General features: G+C 25.0%; 1 protein-coding gene across 3 annotated transcripts in view; it reads left to right on the plus strand.

Moving 5' to 3' along the window:
* The first annotated feature begins 1318 nt into the window (after nucleotides 1-1318).
* Nucleotides 1319-22938, plus strand: part of LOC100214557 (cilia- and flagella-associated protein 43) — a 79098-nt gene continuing 57478 nt past the window's right edge. The window contains exons 1-10 of one of the 3 annotated variants that reach the window (XM_065793629.1): nucleotides 1319-1557; nucleotides 1842-1903; nucleotides 9907-10163; nucleotides 10256-10352; nucleotides 16244-16408; nucleotides 17891-17979; nucleotides 18103-18243; nucleotides 19045-19106; nucleotides 19191-19322; nucleotides 21652-21759. In XM_065793629.1, the coding sequence (XP_065649701.1) occupies nucleotides 1875-1903; nucleotides 9907-10163; nucleotides 10256-10352; nucleotides 16244-16408; nucleotides 17891-17979; nucleotides 18103-18243; nucleotides 19045-19106; nucleotides 19191-19322; nucleotides 21652-21759 (1080 nt within the window). In that variant the 5' untranslated portion in view covers nucleotides 1319-1557; nucleotides 1842-1874. Of the gene's footprint in view, nucleotides 1564-1759; nucleotides 1904-9906; nucleotides 10164-10255; nucleotides 10353-16243; nucleotides 16409-17890; nucleotides 17980-18102; nucleotides 18244-19044; nucleotides 19107-19190; nucleotides 19323-21651; nucleotides 21760-22938 lie in introns of those variants that run through there. The other 2 variants (XM_065793632.1, XM_065793630.1) reach the window with 2 other exon arrangements.

A 22938-nucleotide genomic window follows, 5' to 3' on the forward strand; every position in this document is an offset into this window, starting at 1 on the left:
TAGAAAATTGAATTTTCTTAAACGCGTTTAACGGTGCGTTTAATCGAATTATGAAGGTTTTTGAATTAAGAAGATTCGAATTAGAGAGATTGTACTGTACTGCTATTTTAGGACTTTAAACTAGGTAATTTCAATTAAAAAAAACACTGGGTAATTGAGCATGCTCATATTACACAAAAATGGCATCTTTAAATAAAGTCAAAACTAAATGTTTTTATGCATTGTTTTTCAAACAAAAATGAATTAAATTTTTGGTTAACATATTTTTCGTTATAAAAAAATTTTAGTTTCAATATTTTAGCACCAAAATTTTGTGCCACAGATTTAATCATGCGTGATGATATTATTTTAACAACGCAATCAATTGAACGACGTTTTAATTAGATGATAGACGCTATATACTGCATAATAATTTACGCAAATTGTACTGATTTCTGTTAACACCTCCTAAAGTCAATTCAAAAAATACCAAGCAACTTTAACTTCACTGGTAACATCTAAAAAATCTTTAAGTATGATCATATTACCAAGGTGCTCATTTTACCCTTATCTACCCCAATAATTTTTTTTGTAAATATAATACTTAATAATAAGTTTAATTTGATCATTTATTTTATTACTGAATGAATTTTAATGACCGAAGTTACTCGGTGACTGAACTTAGTCAATTTTACGGTATAGCCGGTTCTTCGGCATTTGACACATTTCAGTCGGCAGATTTTTAGTATTAAGGCCTTTTTTATTTTTTCAAAGGCAGTTGGCTCTTTTTAAAAATTCGCTTATCTTATTTCTAAACCCCCCTTGTATATATGGATGGTTAAGCGCCAAACCAGCCTATACGAAAAAGTTTAAAAAAATTAATTTATAAAATAAACTTTTTAAATATATTAAAAATTATTTGTATAGTGTTTCTTTGCAAACGCCAATATACTATAGCTTAAATTTTTAAGTGCACTGAATTGCAATTACTCATAATTTTTTTGTTTATAGGCTTTTGTTAAAAGCTTTTAAACTTTGCGTCAATTTATCTTATTTCAACATATTTGTTGTAAAGGCTGGTTTGGCGCTAAGTGATCCATATTCAATATATATTGAATATGGATCACTTAGTGATCCATATTCAATATATATTGAATATGGATCACTTAGTGATCCATATTCAATATATATTGAATATGGATCACTTAGTGATCCATATTCAATATATATTGAATATGGATCACTTAGCGCCATATATAGCGCCATTCGTATATATATACGAAATAGCGCCATACATAGCGCCATTCGTATATATATACGAAATAATTTTTTAATTTACAGTCACTATTCCGAGATAAGCTGTTCGCTAAAAATCAATCACCCGCAATCCCTAATAGCGCGATAAACAAAATAGTTACTATGCCGGTTAAGATAACAAACATGGTCAAAAACAACAAAAATGGCAAAAAATAATAGAATTCAATAAGGAAAATTTCATTCTCTTACAAAAAGTTTATGGCACTCTCTTATATTGTTTTGATGTTTAACTAACTTTTATACCTTATTTTATATACTTATGTGAGGGTAATTTTTGAATCTTAACTTTTAAACTGAAAAAATAGTAATACACACGCACACACACACACACACACACACACACACACACACACACACACACACACACACACACACACACACACACACACACACACACACACACACACACACACACACACACACACACACACACACACACGCACACACACACACACACACACACACGCACGCAAAATAATAATCTAATAATCTAATTTATTTAATTAGTGCCAATATTTTAATTTTGAATCCCTATTTTTATTCAGATTTGAATAAATTTTATCAAATTAAAGTGTACAATGGATCAATTTGGTAATCTTGCTTTAAAGTGAGTTCCCAATCTTTATAAGATTTATATAATTGTAAAATAGTTTGTTTGATATAAATCTTTATATTTAGTTGCATGTTTATAGAAAATATATTGTGTGTTATCAATTACATATTACTATTAGCTTTTATAAGCACAAAAAAGCAGCTTCTCCGAGACAGCCTGCTTGTACATCTCACTACTCTATTTTTTGTTGAATATATTTTGAAAATATATACAACAATAACAAAAAAGAAAGTATAAAATTTATATTTAAAAATAAAATAAATAGTACAGGGGTTCAAAAAAGAATACATTGATCATGTTTGTATCTCTTAATAACAAGTTTCAACAAACTCACTTTCATACTGCATATAAGTTATGTTACTTTGTGTATTTATAAATTGACAAATTTCAATTAATATTTTATTGTAAATGTTTATGTGGAGTAAAGACAAATGTTACTTGACAAGAGTTCTGATTAGATCATTTGTGCAGAGGTTATTCCATAAACGCTTTAAAATGCTCCTTTAAGCATAGTCAACAAAGTCAATTATTTATTAACTTGAATCTTTTTGTTAACTCAACACTTTGTTATGGTGCTGATAATATTTGTTGTTGTTTTGTACTATAATGATGGTCTACTAATAGTAGGTTTTTAGATGTTTTTAGAAATGAAAAGACATTTAGGAACACATTGAAAGTCCAAGTTTTGGGTTGATCGTATGAAATTGCAGCTAGTAAATTAGGTTGTTATAAAGGAACTTAATAGAGTATTATTATAAAAAAACAAATTTGTCACATATATATCCTGTTTTTTAACTTAATTATTGCAATTGTTTTAATATAGTGCAGTTGACTGTTGTGATAATTAATTGTATTTACTTAAAAAATAATTGTATTTTTTACAAAATACAATTATTTTTTAAGTTTATCTCTCCATGAACACATGAAAATTATTAAACATGCATTCATTGTTTTATTTACAAAACTAATGTTTTGTAAATAAAACAATGAATGCATGTTTAATAATTCAATATGTATAAATTAATGTAACAAAAATGTGTAACAATATGTTATCTAAACAAAAAAAAAGCAGGCCTTGTTAAGAAGTGTTGCACCATGTCAATTTTACTTTACCAAATGGTGTTTTTACTGCAATTATGAAATAATTTTTTTTGATAAAAAAACAGATATTTAAATAAATTTTTTCTCTTTTTTGTTTAGAAAGATTTTTAATTTAAATTTATTTTATTATATTTAAATTTAATTTACTATTAAGTATTAATAAGTTTAAAATAATTTTATTAAATTTTTTTACAATACAAATTTTTGTTTATGTTTGTTTTACATTCAACTATTTTACATTTAATTGTTAATTTATTTATAGTTACAAATCAATAATTTTTTTTCATCTCATTACAAAAGTGCTAATATACGAAAGTGCTTAATGCAATTATTACTGTACATAATTGCATTGTCTGATAAATCCTAATCAAGGTTGTTAAAAAAATTATTTTAGAGAATTTTTTTAGTAAACTTTATATAACAAATTTATGAAAATATGATTTTTTTAGTTTTAAAATTGTTTTTTAGCATAAGTTTTTCCATTAACATTAATTTTTTAGATTTTAACCATAGAATGAACATCAATTAGAAATGATTAACTAGTTTATGAGTACTTAGTGAAAATTTTGTTAAAGCCAAAATGTTAAAAAAAAATTGTTTATTGTTTTTATTTTTTATTTTTAAACCACTAAAAAAAATGTGAAATAGTATGAAATTGAAAATATATGTTCAAGGGGCGAATTAGGTGATCACGAATTGTGATGAGTCAAAGTCATTTGGCAATCTTGAAAGTATATTATTTGAAGCATTCACGATCACTAATTTTTATATTTTTATATCAGGGCAAAAGTTATAATGAAATAAGGTTTAAACATGTTTTAAAATGATGTTGATACAGAGTAATCAAGAACAAAGTTGATACAAAATAACTTAGTCAAACAAATATTTTATTGATAACTGATTAACTGGATTGATAGTTTGTTTAAAGTTGTTAAAGGAAATAGTTTATTTTATAGTTGATAATGAATTAAGTAATTGATCTTTAAGAACTTCACCCATAAACAATTCCGCCCTCATTAAAAAAAAAAAAAAACAACTAAGTTGTGAGAAAGCGAACATAAGATAATATTGTTGTGTTATGAATGTTTTAAGAAATAAATATTATAAGTTTTTTATAATGAGGAGTTTTTTTCAAAACATATTCAAAACTTATTGATAATTTTTTTTATTGTTTAATTTAAAGATATTAAGACTTAATATGATTTTTAACGTGGTTTCAAATTAAATTCAATTACAATGCAGTACTTTAAAATACCTAACTGACATAATTTAGTTTTTAATGAATAAATATCTATATTGAGTAAAGTTACATTAACTTACGTTACGCAACAAAATCTCATAACACTAAATATACTTTAAAAGTAATTTGATTATGTTTTGGTTGTGAGAATTTGCATAGCGTAAGTTTTATTTTTTAAAATGTTTAGGCAGTTTTGCGTCAGATCTTAATTAAATGATGCTCTTAAGGTAGATGAACTATTGAGTTACTTTACTATATGCAGTGAAGCATTAGTATATAAAATATTGATTTAAACTAACTTTTGTTTTTGGACTTTATGTTGATTCTCATCCACACATTTAGTTTTTAAATAATATACTCTTTATAGTTTGATAAATATTTTAAATATGCTCTAACTTTGTGTTTTTGTCACTCTAACAGCTTATAACTAATAAATCATTAAATATAAAGAAGTGCAAAAATAAAATAAAAAATGGATCATCGAGTAAAATCTTAAAATTTTAGGAAGAAGACTTTAGCAGTAATAATGAACTAAGTTCAGATAACTTTTCTGATTCTGACTTCAAGCCAGGCGAATGAATAAAAATAAAAAATAAATCAAGCAGTACAAAAGTTTGGGTCGACATTCCTAAAGATATTTATTCTGGAAATGTTGCTTTAATGGTAACTGTTAATAACATCTCTCCTAAGGTTCTGCAGAGAATTACAATGGCGGTTGTTCAAGCTGCAGGAGTAGACACGAACACCATCAGATCAAGTCTCTTAACTGCAGCAAGAAGAATGAAAAGAGAAAATAAAGAAATTTCAAATATTACTAAAGAAGATATTAAACAAAAGTATGTTTATCTACATTCCCATGTATAATTCATTTTGATGGAAAACTATATTTGCGACAACTAAAGAAAAGAAACTAAAATGCAAGCGACTAGCTGTACTAGTAAATATTAATGGCGAATCACACTTGTTGAGTGTGCCTTCTTTACCATCCTCGTCAGGAGACGATCAATATAAAGGAATAATAAAGTTGCTAGATGAATATGTTATTCAATTAAATGTTGTTGGATTGTGCTTTGACACAACAGCAAAAAATACTGACACTACAAAAGGGACTGTTAATAGACTTACCTATGATTTAGGTAAATACATTCTCCAGCTTGCTTGCAGTCACCATGTTACAGAGCTTAGAATAAGTCATTTTTAGAAATATGTTACTCATGAAGAAAAGGTAGGATCAGAAAATCTTTTTTTTAAAAGATTATGAAATAAGTTTGACAATCCAGAGTTTTATTACAATCCTGAAAACATATTAAGGTTTGATTGGTCATTAAAGGCTGGTACTGCAGTCAAAAAAACAGCAACAGATGCACTCGAATATTGCAAAAAATATATTTAAAAAAAATATTGCTAGGGAAAACAGAAAAGAAATAGAAAAGCTTGTAATTATTTATTTATCAAAATCAGGAATTGGTAAAATAAAAAAACCAGTTGCAGCTCATCATGCAAGATTTCTCAGCTCAGCTCTTTATTATACAAAGTTACATCTGCTATCTTAACAACTAGATTATTTGGTAAAAGAGGAAGATGTAAAAGCTCAAGTAGAACAAATTGTGGAGTTTATTTAGACTCAACTTTGATACCTCTTTCGCTTCTAGATTATAAAGTTCCAGATAAAGATAAAACACTAATCGCCAAATCAATTTTATCTTACAAAAATGCCATCTTTAAAGGCATCTGATTACAAAATTGAAAATAGGTGGAAAGTGGATATCAAAGAGATAATCAACCTAGATAGCACAACGTAATCCACCAAATTTTGCAGTGTTAGTTAGAGTTTTCCTACTTTATTTTTGCAATAAATGGGTTTACAGAAAAGAGAATACGTGATTGGTTGTCACTTCCACCATCTTTCTGGCATACAACCGATTTATAGCCTACTCATAAACTTTGATTATAGTAAACGATCATGCAGAAAGAAATGTAGACGCAATGCAGGAGTTTATCCATAGATGCATTAGTGAAGAAGAAAAACAAATGAGACTGGTAACCATAGACAAAGTTCGTAATGTCATGAAAAAACCTGAAAAAAGCTCCAGCAAGATGACAAAAAGGAATATGGAAATAGGTTTAAATAACATTAATAATTTCAAGAAATTCAAAAGTGATTAGAAAACTTTTTTTTTCTTTTGTAGGCTTTTTTGTAAGGTAAATAGAAAATTTAGTTTTTATCATAATTGGCGTGACTAACTTAAAAATTGATTTTGGCGTAAAAACTTGAACCAATTTTTAATTAGTAAAAAAAAGAGGAGGGACCCAGGGGTAGATAAGGGTGAGGGGAAAGGTAAGATCATTACTAATTGAAGTAACAAGCAATTTACAATATTATCAATCAAAAAATATTTTTATTACACATGGCTGTTGACACTGGGGATGGGTGTGCGTGAGAGAAGACGTGTCCCCCTTTTTTTATATAAAAAATTGAAAAATGGCCCCCCTCTCCTTTTTTCCCCCCTTAACTTTGAAGGTTGGTTCAATGGTCCTGTTATATTAGAAAAAATGTATTTATATACTCCAAATGCTTTCTTAGTATCACAACAAACTAACCAATTTTGTGAATTTATGGATAATTTGAATAAAAAAGGCTCGGTAATAAAACCAAAACAAAACTACGTATGATTTTAAATGCAAAATATATGTAGTCTAGGGCCTTTTTTTTTTAAATTCAGCCAACTTGGTTTATATTAGACCCTCCCTCAAAGTCGCTGAAATCAGCAACTTTTGACCAAAAAGTTGACACTTTTTTCACAAAAGTAAGCCTTGAGGGAGGGTCTAGAGTGGTCAGAAAATGCCTGGTATGCTTTAAAACCTACTTTCTATATATTTGCACCAAATATTATGAGATATGTATTTTTGTTTTGAAAATTCTCTTATTCTGAATCAACCTAATATATATATATATATATATATATATATATATATATATATATATATATATATATATATATATATATATATATATATATATATATATATATGTATGTATATATATATATATATATATATATATATATTTATATATATATATATATATATATATATATATATATTTATATATATATATATTTATATATATGTATATATATATAATATATATATATATATATATATATATATATATATATATATATATATATAATATATATATATATATATATATATATATATATATATATACATATATGTTAAATGTTAACAGTTAACAAAATCAAGTCTACATTATGTAAAAACCATTAAAACAATTAAGAAAACTAATTAAATTTTATCATTTTTTTAAGTTAATGGACTAGAATTTTGTTTTGTTTTTAATTCAGAATGTTTTATTTTTATTTTTTTACTGTTTTTATTATTTAATTTAGTTTTTTTAATTTGTTTTATATTTTTGTTTTCTTGACTGATTTATTTAGAAATAACGGAGCCGGGTTTATATACATTGACTAACTTAAATAGGAGCATATGCAGGGAGTGTACATACCTCAACTGACTTAAATAGGTAGAACATTTATTGAGTGTACATATATCGACTAACTTAATTAGGTCAAACATGCAAGGAGTACTGCTATATATATTTGGTGCAATAGAAGTCAAATCTATATTAGCTCTTGGTAACATTTTAAAAGGTATAGGTATAGTAGGGTAGGATTTTGCTACTGCAGTGTTATAAAGAATAAAGAGATACCAAGCATTAGACAAACCTTAAGAAATAATTATTACCTAAAAATGAATTAGCAAAATATGAATAAATAGTAATGAATGAAATGGGTACTAAATGTAAAACAAATATAATAGATATTTATTTATACAGAGTATCAGATTGGGAATTATCCTCAACTTTATTATCATAAACATCTACAATAAATTTAGATAGTACCAAAAGTAGATATTTATAAAGCTCATTATCTCATAGTTCTTTGTTTGATGGAACATGGAATTATCACAGCGGTTAAGAATTTATCAATTAAAAAATTTTTTTTGAAGTTTTTTAACTTTTTCTTAAAAAAGAAACGCTATGTTTATATTTTATGAAAAAAATTAAAAATGACCAAGCAATATATCAATGCAAAATATAAGTGGTATATATATATATATATATATATATATATATATATATATATATATATATATATATATATATATATATATATATATATATATATACATATATATACATATATATATATATATATATATATATTTATATATATATATATACATATATATATACATATATATATATATATTTATATATATATATATAAATAAATATATATATATTTGCCAACAAGAGAAATGTATTATATATATATATATATATATATATATATATATATATATATATATATATATATATATATATATATATATATATATATATACATATATATATATATACATGTATATATATATATATATATATATATATATATATATATATATTTTTATATATATATATAAAAAAATATATTTATATTTTTGCCAACAAGAGAAATGAGGTTGACAAATTATTGCCGACCTCATTTTTCCTAATTCGGAGGATTATATATATATATATATATATTCCCAAAAAATTTTTTTGCACAATATAAATAAAACTGTTAAGAAGTAAGGCTAATTTTTTCCACTTGGTAATAAAAACCTTTTTTTTTTAAACAAATAAAATTAAAATACATATTTCGACTATTTTATTGTCATCTTCAGTTGGGTTAAAAAAAACTTATTTAATTTTATATACAAATATTACAAGGTAATAAAATATAAATTACAATTTTTTTATTATTACTATTAATTGTGACAAAATAGGCAATAGTAAAAAAATACAATGAAAAGTTATTAAATTATTTAACTAAAGGTTAACGACTAATAAAATGGCAACTTTTATGTGAAAAGTGATATTTTGTAATGGTTTAACTGTTTGTTCATATCTGGATTTTTCCATTCAATGAACAAACTTTCCTTAATCCTAAACTCAAATTTATTGGAGGCAGAATCCAATATTGAGAAACAGTCATTACTATACTTATTAAAACAATTATTGTTAGCATGGAGATGTTTGTATATGAGTGAGTTTTTATCTCTCCTGTAGTGTTCAATCATTCCTGTTTTAAGGTGGCGAGAAGTTTCGCCTATATAACAGGAATTACATCCTGCTTTGTCTCAGTTAATAATAAAATAAAAAATTGTAATTTATATTTTATTATCTTATAATATTTGTACATAAAATTAAGTTTCTAACCCAACTGAAGATGATTATAAAATAGTCAAAACATGTATTGTAATTTTATTTGTTAAAAAAATAGAAATAGTTTTCATTAATAAGTGGAAAAAATTAGTCTTATTTCTCAATTGTTATATATATATATATATATATATATATATATATATATATATATATATATATATATATATATATATATATCTATATCTATCTATATCTATATCTATATATAAATATAAATATATATATATATATATATATATAAATACATATATAAATATATATATATATATATATATATATATATATATATATATATATATATATATATATATATATATATATATATATATATATATATAAATACATATATTACTTTTTTTTTAGTTGGTCTGTTGGATACAATGGATCTCCCATCTATTTCATTGATCAAAATATTATATGTTATCTGAGTTTGAATAGTTTAAAATTTCATGATATAACAAATGATTTAGTTTGGTATCTGGAATCCCCTGGTGATGGAATACAAACATTAGCTATAAATCCTGAATATGGGTATGTGGCATTTTCTGAAGATGGCTTAGATGCTTCTATTTTTGTCTACAAAATCACTTCACTAGAGAGTCCAGTTTCAACATTCAAAAGTTTGGATATTTTTTTATTTTACATAAAAAAGAGTCTCATAATATTATGTTATTTAATATTCGTAAATTATGTTTTTTTTATTTGCTTTCAGATAGTATTGGTCTTGGATTTAGTAGCCTATCATTTGCTAACAATGCACGAATCATTGCATCTTGTACAAATATTCCGAAAATTAGATTATCATTATGGTAAATCAGCTTTTCTTTTATTTAATAAAAAAAAGTTTAGAAGACTTTGTTTTGTTTTTAACAATTTTTTTGTTTTTTTATTTGCAAGTGTTGATGACCTCTGTGTTTACTCCAACAATAATCAGTTATTATATTTACTCCAACTCTATCCTAATAAAGTTCTTTTAAATGATTTTTTTGTAAAGTAATGATGTAATTTAATCATAATAAAGAAGTTTATAAAATCTTTAAGGTTGAGACTTAATAAGACTTCCAAGGCCCAGGGGGGTCTTTAGTTCAAAAGATTATTATTATTTGTTTATTTATTTTTAAACAGATATCTAATGGCATTTTCTTTTTTGTTTTGCTACAATTTCTTCATTTTTTTAAAATACATCATTTTTCTGGTATTACAAACTTTTAATGATAAAATATTGTTTTCTTTATAAAGACTAATATTTAAATTTTAAGGGTCAAAATTGTTTACACTTTAAATACATGGTTCTATAAAAAAAAAATTCATTTTTTTTTTAAGATGTACTTATTTTAAAAAGTTAATTTTTTTTCAAAGATTTTTTAAATAATAAAGTAAAAAAAAATTCAAGTTATATTTGGATGTATTAATTGCCCTTTTGACTCATCAGAATTAACAAAAAATAAAATAAATAATGTGTTAACTGCTGCAAAAAAGTATAACATTATTAATTCTCTTTCTGGTCTCAAAATTGCTGGAGACTATCAATTATCCAATTTAAATTAGTATAGTTTTACAATTATCCTATTATAAATTGGAAAGAAGGTATTCTAACTCTATCAAATTTTAATCAACATGCTCAAAAAGTTATAGATATAGTAAAAAACATCTGATTATTAAGGCATCTATCTATGAACATATTACAAACATAATTCATTATCCACCTATGGATGATTCCACTTATAAACATACAAAAGTATAATTTATTATCCACCTATGGATGCATCCACCTATGAATGAATAACAAATACTTTACAATCTCTCTAATTCAAATCTCCTTAATTCGAAAACCTCCTTAATTCAATTAAATGCAAAGTCACCATGAAATGCGCTTAAAAAACTCTTACGTTTAACTTTCTATAATTTGAATCTCTATAACTTGAAAGCCTCCACAATTTGAATGGATTTTTCAGACCCATCAGTAAAATTCTCTCTGTAAATCAAACTTTTTTTATTTTCTGACATGTAAAAAGTTCGTTAAACCGTCGAATTCTTTTTCAAATTTCGAATGTTTTGAGTTTTTTAAAAACCATTAGTGTGAATTATTTTCGTCTGCTTAAAAAAAATCATAGCATTAAAAAGACTGCATAGAGAATAAAACTTAAGGCAGAAATAAAAGGCTCTCCTGGAATTGGAGAAAGAAAAAACAAACAAAGAGATTTCAAAAAATTTTGATATTCCTTTAAACACTCTTTCAACCTGGAAAAAGAATAAAGATAAAATCTTTGACGCTTTTTGTCAAGGAGATTTGGCTAAACGGGTGAAAGCTGATACGTATTATTAAGTAAACAAAGACATGATGCTATTGAAACTGAAGAGGAATCCGATGATGAGTGCACTGATATTTCTGAAGGTACTACAAAACCAAGTTTGAATGAAGCATGCTATCACTGTACTTGAAAATTACAATCTTTATTCTAACTTTGGAGAAAATTTGACAAAGGCTCTTTAAGATATAAATCCTGTCATTGACATGGATTTACAATTTCATAAAAAACAATCTACTATTACTGACTTTTTTTTTGAAAATGTAAAAGTTTAAACACATAATATATGTTGCGTTTAGGCCTACGAATTACTATTTGTTTATTTGATTTCTATTCGTTACTTTGATGAGAATATTTGAAAAAAGGCAACTTTCTATAATTCAAAAATCTCTCTAATTCGAACTTATATTTTTTCCCATAAAATTCGAATTAGAGAGATTGTACTTCATTGTCTACAACAAATAGTTTATTGTCATTGTGGAATGCATCCACCTACTAACAAATAACAAAGAAATTTTATTATCCACCTAGGCATTGGTACAGCACATCATGAATTACATTTTAAATATTGATTAAACAATCAGTATAATTAATCAAAATTAAGTTATGGTAAACTGTTATACAATTATAGAATGTGAAAATTTTAGAAACATTATTTTGAATAATTAATCAACCTAAAATATTCGTTTACAATGACAAATAGATGAATACTATCAAACTTTTACAAATGCATGACATGAAGAAAATAAGATACAAATAGCATTCCATATAGAGTACCTAAAATGAATAGCACCTTACTTATTGATATAAATGATTTAATTTTTTGTAATACAATAGAAAAAAAACTTCAAAAATTTGATGTTAATAAAGCAATTGGTGTTGATGGAATCGATTTGTATTAAAAAAGTGTTATAAAACTATAAGCATACCATTAGCATTATCATACTAAAAGTCATTATCAGAAAAAAATCACTTCATTTATGGAAATATCTTATCTTTTTTAAAAAAAGGTAATAAAAATGATGCACATAATTACAGATCAATATATTTATTGTCAGTTCCATGTAAGCTTATTGAATCACTTGTTCGTGATGTAGTTATAAATCATTTTATTGGAAATAGTGTATTAAATGAAAACCAACATGGGTTTATGAAAAACAAAAACTTTTATTTGTTGGAAACCTTAGATCTAATTACAGAAGAATAAAACTACTTATTAAATTTCTTATATTTAGATTTTGCCAAAACATATGTGCCACATGTCAGATTAATAAAAAGGGTTCTGTTTCAGAGCTGTTTATGTTCATAATCTTTATTAATGACCTACCTGATAATCTCCAAAACTGTATAAAGTTGTATGCAGTTGGCAGTAAATAATAAACCTTATAAAGATAGCTGAACATCCTATATAGCTGCAAGCAGATTTAAATTAGCTTATTGACTGGTCATCAATCTGATTAATGAAATTCAAATATAATAAATACAAGGTTATGCATATTGGCAAAAATATTCCTCAAACAACTTAAGAGTTGCATAGCTCTGATAAAAAACAAGTTCACATTTTGTTAGTAATTGATTTTAAACATTATCTTAGTGTCATAATTCAATCAAATCTAAAATCAGATTTGTAAGTTAATACTGCAGCTTATAAAGTTAATTCAATTAATCAAACTTTTAAAGTTCTATAAGAATAGATATAAATATGGTTAAAAAATTTTACACAACATTTGTATGTCCATATCTTGAATACACTATACAAGTTTGTATGTCCACATCTTGAGTACACTATACAACGTTTGTATGTTCACCATCTTGAGTGCACACAAGTTTGGTCTCCATATCTGAAACAGAATATTAATAAAACTGAAAAAAGTTCAATGTAGAACAACTAAACTCATATCATCTTTTAAAATAACTCCTTACAAAAAGTGATAAAATATAATTAGTTTGACAGCATTGCAGGACCATAGGCTGTGAGGTGACTTGATCCAGCAATTCAAAATTGAACAAACCATGATATTGTTATTTCAATTCAGAAAAATGTAAGACTCAAATATGTCAAAGAAAATAAAAAAATAAATGTAATATCTCAAACTATGCCAGCACAAATACATTTTGAATAAATCCTTTTTTTAAAAGCAAAGTAGATTAAACTTTTTTTCCAACAGTGTAGTCAATCCAAGGAAAAGCTTGACAAATGAAATCATAGAAGCTGGCTTAATTAATTTAAGAACTATCTATTTCAAATTATGTAGTGATATCATAAAGAAGCAATAATTCTTCAAAAACTAATATTATAATAAAATATCTAATATTATTGTACTCCACATCTGTTTTTCAGTTGTTACAGCTTTTGTTTATTATTATGATTAAAAATTTTTTTTTGACTAATGCTCTGTTAACTTGAATAGCAAGCTTAAAAAGCACTTTCCTGGTTTCTATTGTTTATCTATTTGGAAGGTTGTTCTGTACAAAAACATTTACAAATCTAGAGCTTAAATAGTATTAAAACGATATTGTATCTAGAATTTTTTTTTTCAATTAAACCTATATTAAAAAAATTAAAAAGGTATCAACCCTATATCAAAAAATGGTAATAAGTTTGAAACTTATTACCTTTAATATATTTAAAAACCTAATTTTTAATTATTATTATAATTAAAAATAAGGTTTTTAAATATATATTAAAAATATCTTTTTGGTTTTGAAAATATATGATTGTTAAAGGTTTATTAGTAACTCAGCCCTTAAAAACATTTGGTAATTATTAACATAATAATTGGTCTATCTTTACTATGGCATACAAGTGCTGATCAAAAATTTTTCAGCATAGTATTATATTTTTATTAAATGATAATATTACATTGTTATTAAATATTTATTGTTTACATTATTTAGTATTAAAGTCTTTTTTTTGTTTTTGTTATTTAAAACTCTTTATTTTTACTGATATCTAAAACTGTTTATTTTTACTGATATTTTATTTAAGAAAGTTTGAAGATAAATTTTTTACTGATATTTTGCTTAAGAAAGTTTGAAGATAAAATTTTTACTGATAATTTGCTTAAGAAAGTTTGAAAATAAAATGTTTTTTTTGCCATTAAAATCTTTGCCAGGTAAAGTTTTTTTTATCATAAACATGCTTCATCATTTTCTTACAGCAATTCCAGTAAAAAATTTAAATAGCCGTAGTACATAGAACTATTGATTTTTTATTTTTATACATTAATCTTTATGTTTTTTTACATATGTAACAATATACTACATACTTTCAACAGACAAATTCACAAGTTATTATAATTATTTGTTATTATCATTATATTTTGCATTTTTTTCTGCTCTAGCATGGATTTGATGTTACTTATAATGTTTTTCTAATATACACTATCTTGAATATCTTTTTTCTTCAACTGAAGTTCTTTTAGTTGTATATAAGCTGTTTTTATCTGTAGTGCATTGTCTTTTAGTTTTCTTAACTATACTTTTTTGATAAAACTATCTACACCTATGGTAAAAGTAAGTAAAAAAATAAGTTTCAGAGATATTTACTTGGTAATATTTTTTCTTTGTTTTGAAACTAGCACTTCACTCTGTTGCACTTTTTAAAATTTTTTAAAATTCTTTTTGGAAGTTTAACAATTCAGTGCTGCTTTCACTTTTTCAATATTTTGCATAAAACATTTCAGGCCAAAATTTTGACAATGGTTGTAGTTTGCTGTTGCTATGGAGCAATTGTTATCCAATTTACTGGTTATATTTACAATCCAATCACAATGTTTTTTTTTTTTGCTTCACATGACTAAACTGTAACTAAACATTCTGATTGGCTTATAAAATACTGTTCAGTGATTAACTTTAAACCTGTTTTTAAGTTGTTAGCAATTGTTATATTTTCAAATCAAATCTTAACAATAAGCAATTGTATAGAATATTGATACAGCAAACAAGTGATAAAAATAATTACTTTCACTTATGATAATACTTCTCATGATAGCATGCATGCAGGAAAGATATAGTTTTTTAAGAAGAATTGTTAAATTATTTTATTCAAATTTTTATTTTGGATCATGGAATTTATTTTTTTAACTTAACAAATGTTCAATTATTTCTTATATTCTCTTTTTTTTAGTTTTTTTTCATTTTGTCATTTAGTTCTGTAAAAGATTTACTTTGAATCACAAGGTTCTTTAATATAAGGATATCCTATTTCATACATGTTATGTTTTTGAAATGTCATTTGTTTAAGTGTTTCTCTTTTAGAGGCTTATAAAATTCCTAAGCTTCGTCACAAACATTTCCAAAGCTTTTTAAAGTCTTTTTACCTTCTCTTGTGCACCGACCCTTTGTACACTGACTTTTGTTTTGATATTTGTAGACATATTGGTTTTTAGGGATTTTATTATTGGAAAGGAGTTATGTTTTATTGAACTTCAATCTCCTCTGTATTCTTTAATCTTTAATCCAACTAATTGGAAGCAGTTATCTGGATTAAATAAAGATGGGTTTTATTTATGGAATATTGATCAAGTTAACGAAAGTTTTTACATTGAGTATCAGTGAGTATTGAAGATTTATATACTTTAAAAATTTGTATTTACATTAAGCACACCTCTTAATATAAATATAAATTTAAAAATTTGTATTTACACTAAGAGGTGTGCATTATTTTAATAATATTTAGATCAACAAATGCATTGATCAGAATAACTTTTATAAAACTTATTTATTATAACTACTTATTTTATTTGCTTTATTTCTTGCTTAATCTTTATTCAATATTGGAATGCAATAGTTATAATAATAACTATTTTATTTCAAGTATATAGGAAACCTATATAAAAAAATAACTATGTTTAGTAAAGATGTTAGTTTGTTCCCATTAGTAATTTTGCAAGTGGTTCTTACAATTTCAAGAATCGAGGTTATAAAAGGAGATATTTTGAAATTGAGAACAAGAAAAGAAAGTTATATCTTATGTATTTTAGTGTCATTTATGTAAATGACACTAAAAGTTCTTAAAGATAATTTTTTAATCATATATTTTACACTTTGATGTAACAAAAAGTCAACAAAGCTGAAAATTTGTTTTTCTGTGAAAAAAACAAAAAACTTTTTGGTAAAAATACTAAAATTATATTTTCAATTTTTTATCACAGTTTGCACTTATGCTAAATAGCAATTGTTATTGTTTTATTTTTATTTTAATGTACAATAGTTTCCTCTAAATTGGTTAATTTGCAATTAAATGAAATGTAATTTTTTTAGCTAAATTTTATAACATTTGTTATGTTTCATTATGTTTCATTTGGTTACACTTTTAAAATAAAGATGTATTTTAAAATGTAACTAATTGATAATAATTGTAATAGTTGTAAATAATTGAGGCATAACATAACACTACGTTACATCTAAACTATATGTAAAATATATGTATACTTTAAAAGTGGAACCATTTGATATGATATACATTTTTGTATATCATTTTGTGCTAAATTCAAGATGTAGTACTGAAAGAGTCTACATTTGAATTACTCTTTTTATATAAGACCTTCAGAAGGAGTGGTAATACTGCTGTGTATTATAAAAATGTTGCAACTTGGTTGCATATATGTACTTATACTAACTGTGAGTAGTGCTAGTGAGTGGTGCAATAGTTTCATGTCCGGTTACTTTGTAATAAAAAAAAAAAAGATTTTATGTTTTTTAAGTTTTTATAAACCCAAAGCAAAAATGTATATAAAATGTCAAGAAATAGTTTAAATTTTTTTAATGTAGTTATGCTTGTTATGCATTCTTACTTCTTTTGTCTAATTCTTAATTAGATTTATTATTATTATAGATTATAATTGCATAAATTAAAAAAGTTTTTTCTAATATAGTTAAGCTCGTTATGTATTTGTACTTTGAATTAATTTATACATATATATATATAATATAAATATTATATTTAAAGCATGTTTCAGATTTTTTCTCAACTAGCATGTGTCAGATTTTTTCTCTAGTAGCATGTTGTTTATGAATTTTATTTTTGTTTTTAGAAATATAAAATTTCCTGATATTAATGAAAATGACTTAAAACCCTGTAAAAAACTTTCATTTCAGTACTCCAATCAGTGTTTAAAAAAAGGTATAGATAAATTATAATAAATTTTTTATAATCAAAAATATTACAAATTTGTTTCAACTTTTAAATTTTATTGTGTTGAAATGTTTTATAGCTTAAAAATATTTTACTTTTTTTTTTTTAAAGAAAATCAGCAAAACCAATGGCATCCTGTTAGCCAGTGTTGGACTACTAATCATTTGGTTTATATAGGTTGCAGTGAAAACTCAATTATCTGTGTAGAGACTATATCTGGAAACACATTTGTTTTATACATTTCTAATTCTGGTAAATATTGTAATCATAGTTCAATACTTTTTACTTTTTTTCTACTGATTCTAGTACTCTTCAAGTCCATTTAAAAGCAAATCTAGGACTTCATTAAATCCACAATAACTAACTTTAGCCAAAGGTAAATATTTGTAATCATAGTTCAATACTTTTTACTTTTTTTCTACTGATTCTAGTACTCTTTAAGTCCATTTAAAAGCAAATCTAGGACTTCATTAAATCCACAATAACTAACTTTAGCCAAATATGGGCATAAAAAAACTTGCTTGCATGAAATAACTCGATAATAATGATTAAAAGTTTTAAAATATTTTATTGGTGATGTACTGATATCACATTTGTGGCAGATGCCAATGAATAGGAAAAGAGCGATACCAATGGATTAGCTAATTATTAAAATTTTTGAAAATGCAAAACCATACAATTTTACTTTTTTATTTTTATTTTATCATACAATTACAATACAAAAACAAAATCAATATAAACAATTTCTCAAAAAAATTCTAAGCAATCCTTAAAGTTTAGTTTATTTATTATTAATTACTATTATAATGCAGGATAAAAATCTTAAAATACCATTGGTTCGAAAATTGGTAAATTAATAAAAAAAGGCTGATGTTGATACTGATTTCAGTTGTGCAAAAAGTGGCCGGTTAAGTTGATGCCGATTCAGTAAATCACTAATCTTAATAAATATCTTTAGAACTTATAGAAGGTGTAATTAAAACACACTTATAGATATCAAAAGTGTAATTAATTGAAGTTTTCAATTATACAACTTAAAAAATGTTGATTTAGATATTTCTGATCTTTTTGAGTGTATTCAGTTTTACAGAGATTGCTTAGTGGTTGGTGGAAAGGTAAAATTTTACATTTGATGTAATATTGTTCATATTGTTTTTTCAATTATATTTTTAATTTTTTTTTTCAATTATTTTTTCTAGGATGGAGTTATAAGATGTTTTAAAATAGCAAAAGAAAACTTGTTTCCAATTTTTGAAAAAAAAATTAATGGAAGTGTTGGTTCTTTGCAAATTAATAAATCTTTAACAACATTGGTTATAGGAAGCAATTTAGTAAGTTCAATCTTACTTTTTACTTTATTTGTATGATATTTATATTAAATATATTTAATTTTAAAGGTGGTAGCAATAACTTATTTCATTAATTGATTAAAGCATTGGTGAATTGTTTTCCAAACAACCCTACTCACTTTCTCCTTCATTTGTGTCTTTTTTCCTAGCTTGTGCTCAGTTTCTCTTAATTTTTTTTAGGTATTTCAAACCATGTTATGACATCACAAAAATATATCATACATCTTCCATATCAGGTTCAAGTAGGTAGTAATAAAATGTAATTTTAGGGTATCATGACATTTTTTACTTCTGCCATGATTGAGAATTCTTTTTGTAATTGGCTGATTGAGAATTCTTTTTATGATTTTCATTGTTATGAGCCTTGTCTCTCATAGCATGGAAGTTTTTATTTCTTTTTGTTTGTTTTAAGTCAAGCCTTACTCTTCCCCATTTTTTTTTTTCGTGCATCTGCTACATTCTATTTCTCACACATGGATTTGATCTTATTACCTTTCCCAAGAATAAGACAAAATCATTTGCCAAGAACTTTCTTTGATTCATCTCTTGAATCTAATGGCTGCACGCTTCAGCTCATCCTTGAGAAATAGGTTCAATGCTAGGCATCCAAATTATTGTTGTTAAAATTATTTCTCACTTGAGCTCATCTAGAGCTTGTGGTTTGCACAACGTTTCTGCCACAGTCTTACAAAAGTATTCTCCATAACATGCTTCAATACTCTCTAAACCATTTGTGCATAATCTTATTTTCCTTGATAAATTATATTTGTGGTTCTAAATTATAAAAACTCTGGAGATTGTTCTGACCTTATTACCTAATCAGTCTTCTTGGCATTATTAGCAGGGTCTTTGAGTCTTTAATTAACAAACTTTTAATTTTTCATTTTGAATCTTGTTTTACTGTTGACTTTTTAACTGTTATAACAGAAAGGTTCTAAATCTTTGTAAATTAGGTGAAGCATGGTTGTTGTTCTTGACATATCAAAGGTTTTTAATAAAATCTGGCTAGTACTCAACTGCTTGTGACTTGTCACTCAGCTAATTTCATTTTTTTATTGTAACTATTTCTTCATACTCAAATTTTTTTTTATTTATCAAGTTGTTTTCCTCAAACATTGTTACTTAAGAGTTCTCTACTGTCTTCATGTTTTCTTGACTCATACAGTTTTTCTTGACTCATGCAGTTTTTCTTGACTCATACAGTTTTTCTTGGCTCATACAGTTTTTATTCTGTCAAATATTTTTTGCTGTCTTTCGTTTGCTTTTTTTTTTTTTAGTTTTACTCCTAACTTAAATGTTACTTGCAGCTTGCAAATACCTTCAATAGCAAAAAAATCACACTGACATTACTTTTAGCATGACAGTTCTTTGAAAAATCACGCTGACTCTATTTTTAGCATGACAGTTCTTTGAATCAAGTATTTTCAGCATGGTAGTTCTTTGAAACAAGTAATAGTTAACTACTCAAGTTTACCAAATAGGTTTGGGAAACAAAAAAAAAAATGAAATAAAATTTATAAATAAGTAGTTCTTTGATGTAAAAAATTTCTGCATAAACTATTAAGGCATTATATTTTTTGCAATTTTCCTAAAATTTAATTCCAAAGTATAAATTTCGTTTTTTATTTGGTTTTTGAGGTTTTGAATAGCTTAAAAAGAAATCTTAAATTTCCAAGACAACAACATAATATTAAGTTAAGTTTCCAAAACAAACAACAATAAAATTGAAACAAGCTACAACAAACTCCCAGACAATAAAGAAAACAAAGTTTATTTCTTTCTTTCTCTAAAGAGGACATAAAAAATTTTTTAAAGCCAGCAATATTAGGATCATATTGTATTCCACTACATCTCTTATGATTGCTTTATCTCTTACTTATTGCTTAGATATTGTACAAATAATAAAGTTTACAAATAATAGAGTTTACTCCTTTCCTACAAACTGGTCAATTCCTAGTATTTTCTACTTATCCATCCTTGACTTTATAATGCATAACCTTTGTCTTATGTTTATTCTTTAAGCTCTTTTGCTTCTCTTCCTTCTTTCCAACTTATATTATTGTAAATATATTTCTTTCATAATTATAATTTGATTATGAAAAATAAATTGAAAAAAAATCTTTTTGTAGTTGTTTTTTTTACCAGAGTTCAAAAATAGAGAATTTAAAGACTTATTTTGCTACTTTTTGAATTATATTTTAAATTAAACTGTTGGTCAAAAATTATGTTCGAAGTAGCTTTCAAAATTCTCATTAAACTAAGAAGCATTTGTAAGAAATATTTTATTGATTTATGAAGTATATATTTTTAGGGTATCATCTACTTAATGAACACTGAGAAAGCAATTCTTAATGAGCTTGTTGATGAATATTCAGGAAAGATTATTGGTATTCATTGCTTGTCTAAATCACATTTTGTTGTAAGTGAAAAGTTCTCCTGTTTCAACTGTTAAAAATAATTTTTAAAGTTTCCAATTTTCTAGTTTGTTTTAAATCTGCTTCATATACTGTTAATGGGTTGTTTGTTTTTCATTTGTTGTTGCAGCACACTTTATTTTGAAATATGATAAGTTTAAATTTATTTATAGTAAATAAGAAATATCTTGTGTTTTTTTTTAAATTCTTTAAATAATATTAAAACTATATCTAAAGCTACATATTAAAGGTAATTATATACTTACTAAGAAAATTTTTTTTTTAATACACCAGCATGTTCTTTATTACGTGCTTCCAAAACTCTGTGGCAGTTTTAAGAGAGGCTAAATCCATTAACAGCTGTAAATTATCAGAGTATTAAAAGTGCCATGTTGTGCATGGATGGTGTCCCTGTTAGTGCTTTTGATGTGCATTATCAAGGTTACTAAAGAAACCCTAAGTAATGACTTTAGGTTATCTAGCAGGACTAAGGCAACTTCATAGGTCATTGCTTAGAATTGCTTAATACAATTCTCAATCTATGAATGAGTCGAGTTCTCTTTAACTTAAATCATGACCAAAGTACCCAAAAATGTTAAATATAAAAAACCATATCACTACCTGTCTCAATATCTTTTTTATGAATATTTTTGGTTCTTTAAGTAACTTTTCAACTTTTTAATCTTACCTTTGCAAAATATACTCTTTGCTCTTTTATAATTTGGTCTTTATAAGACTAATTTGAATTCGGCTGTTTCTTCTTTGGATCTCAGTATTGATAGCTTGTATAATACAAAGTTGTTTTGCTTTGTATTATTTTTGATTTGCAAAGACTTCAATAGTTACAGGCTTGGCTTACATGTATACTTATGCATCAATTCAACTTTTTGTCATGAAATCAGGTTTGAGTCCTCTGACCACTGACTATTTTTTATTTGCTTTCACTTAGCACCTCTTTACTTAATCACCTTTCACTTTGTTCTTTATCATTCTCCTTCTTCTCTTGACTGCACCCTTTTAGATGTAATTTCTAATCAAATTGACTAAGTCCTTTCTCTTTATCCCTCTTGTAATATTTTTGTTTTTGGTATCTTTTATGCTCATTGTAATAAATGGTTTGGCACCACAGACCTTGCTGGCACAAAAGCTCATAACTTCTGTATTTCTCAATATCTTACTTTGAT

This window comes from Hydra vulgaris, chromosome 03 (genome assembly GCF_038396675.1).
Source record: "Hydra vulgaris chromosome 03, alternate assembly HydraT2T_AEP".
Classification (NCBI taxonomy): Eukaryota; Metazoa; Cnidaria; class Hydrozoa; order Anthoathecata; family Hydridae; genus Hydra; species Hydra vulgaris.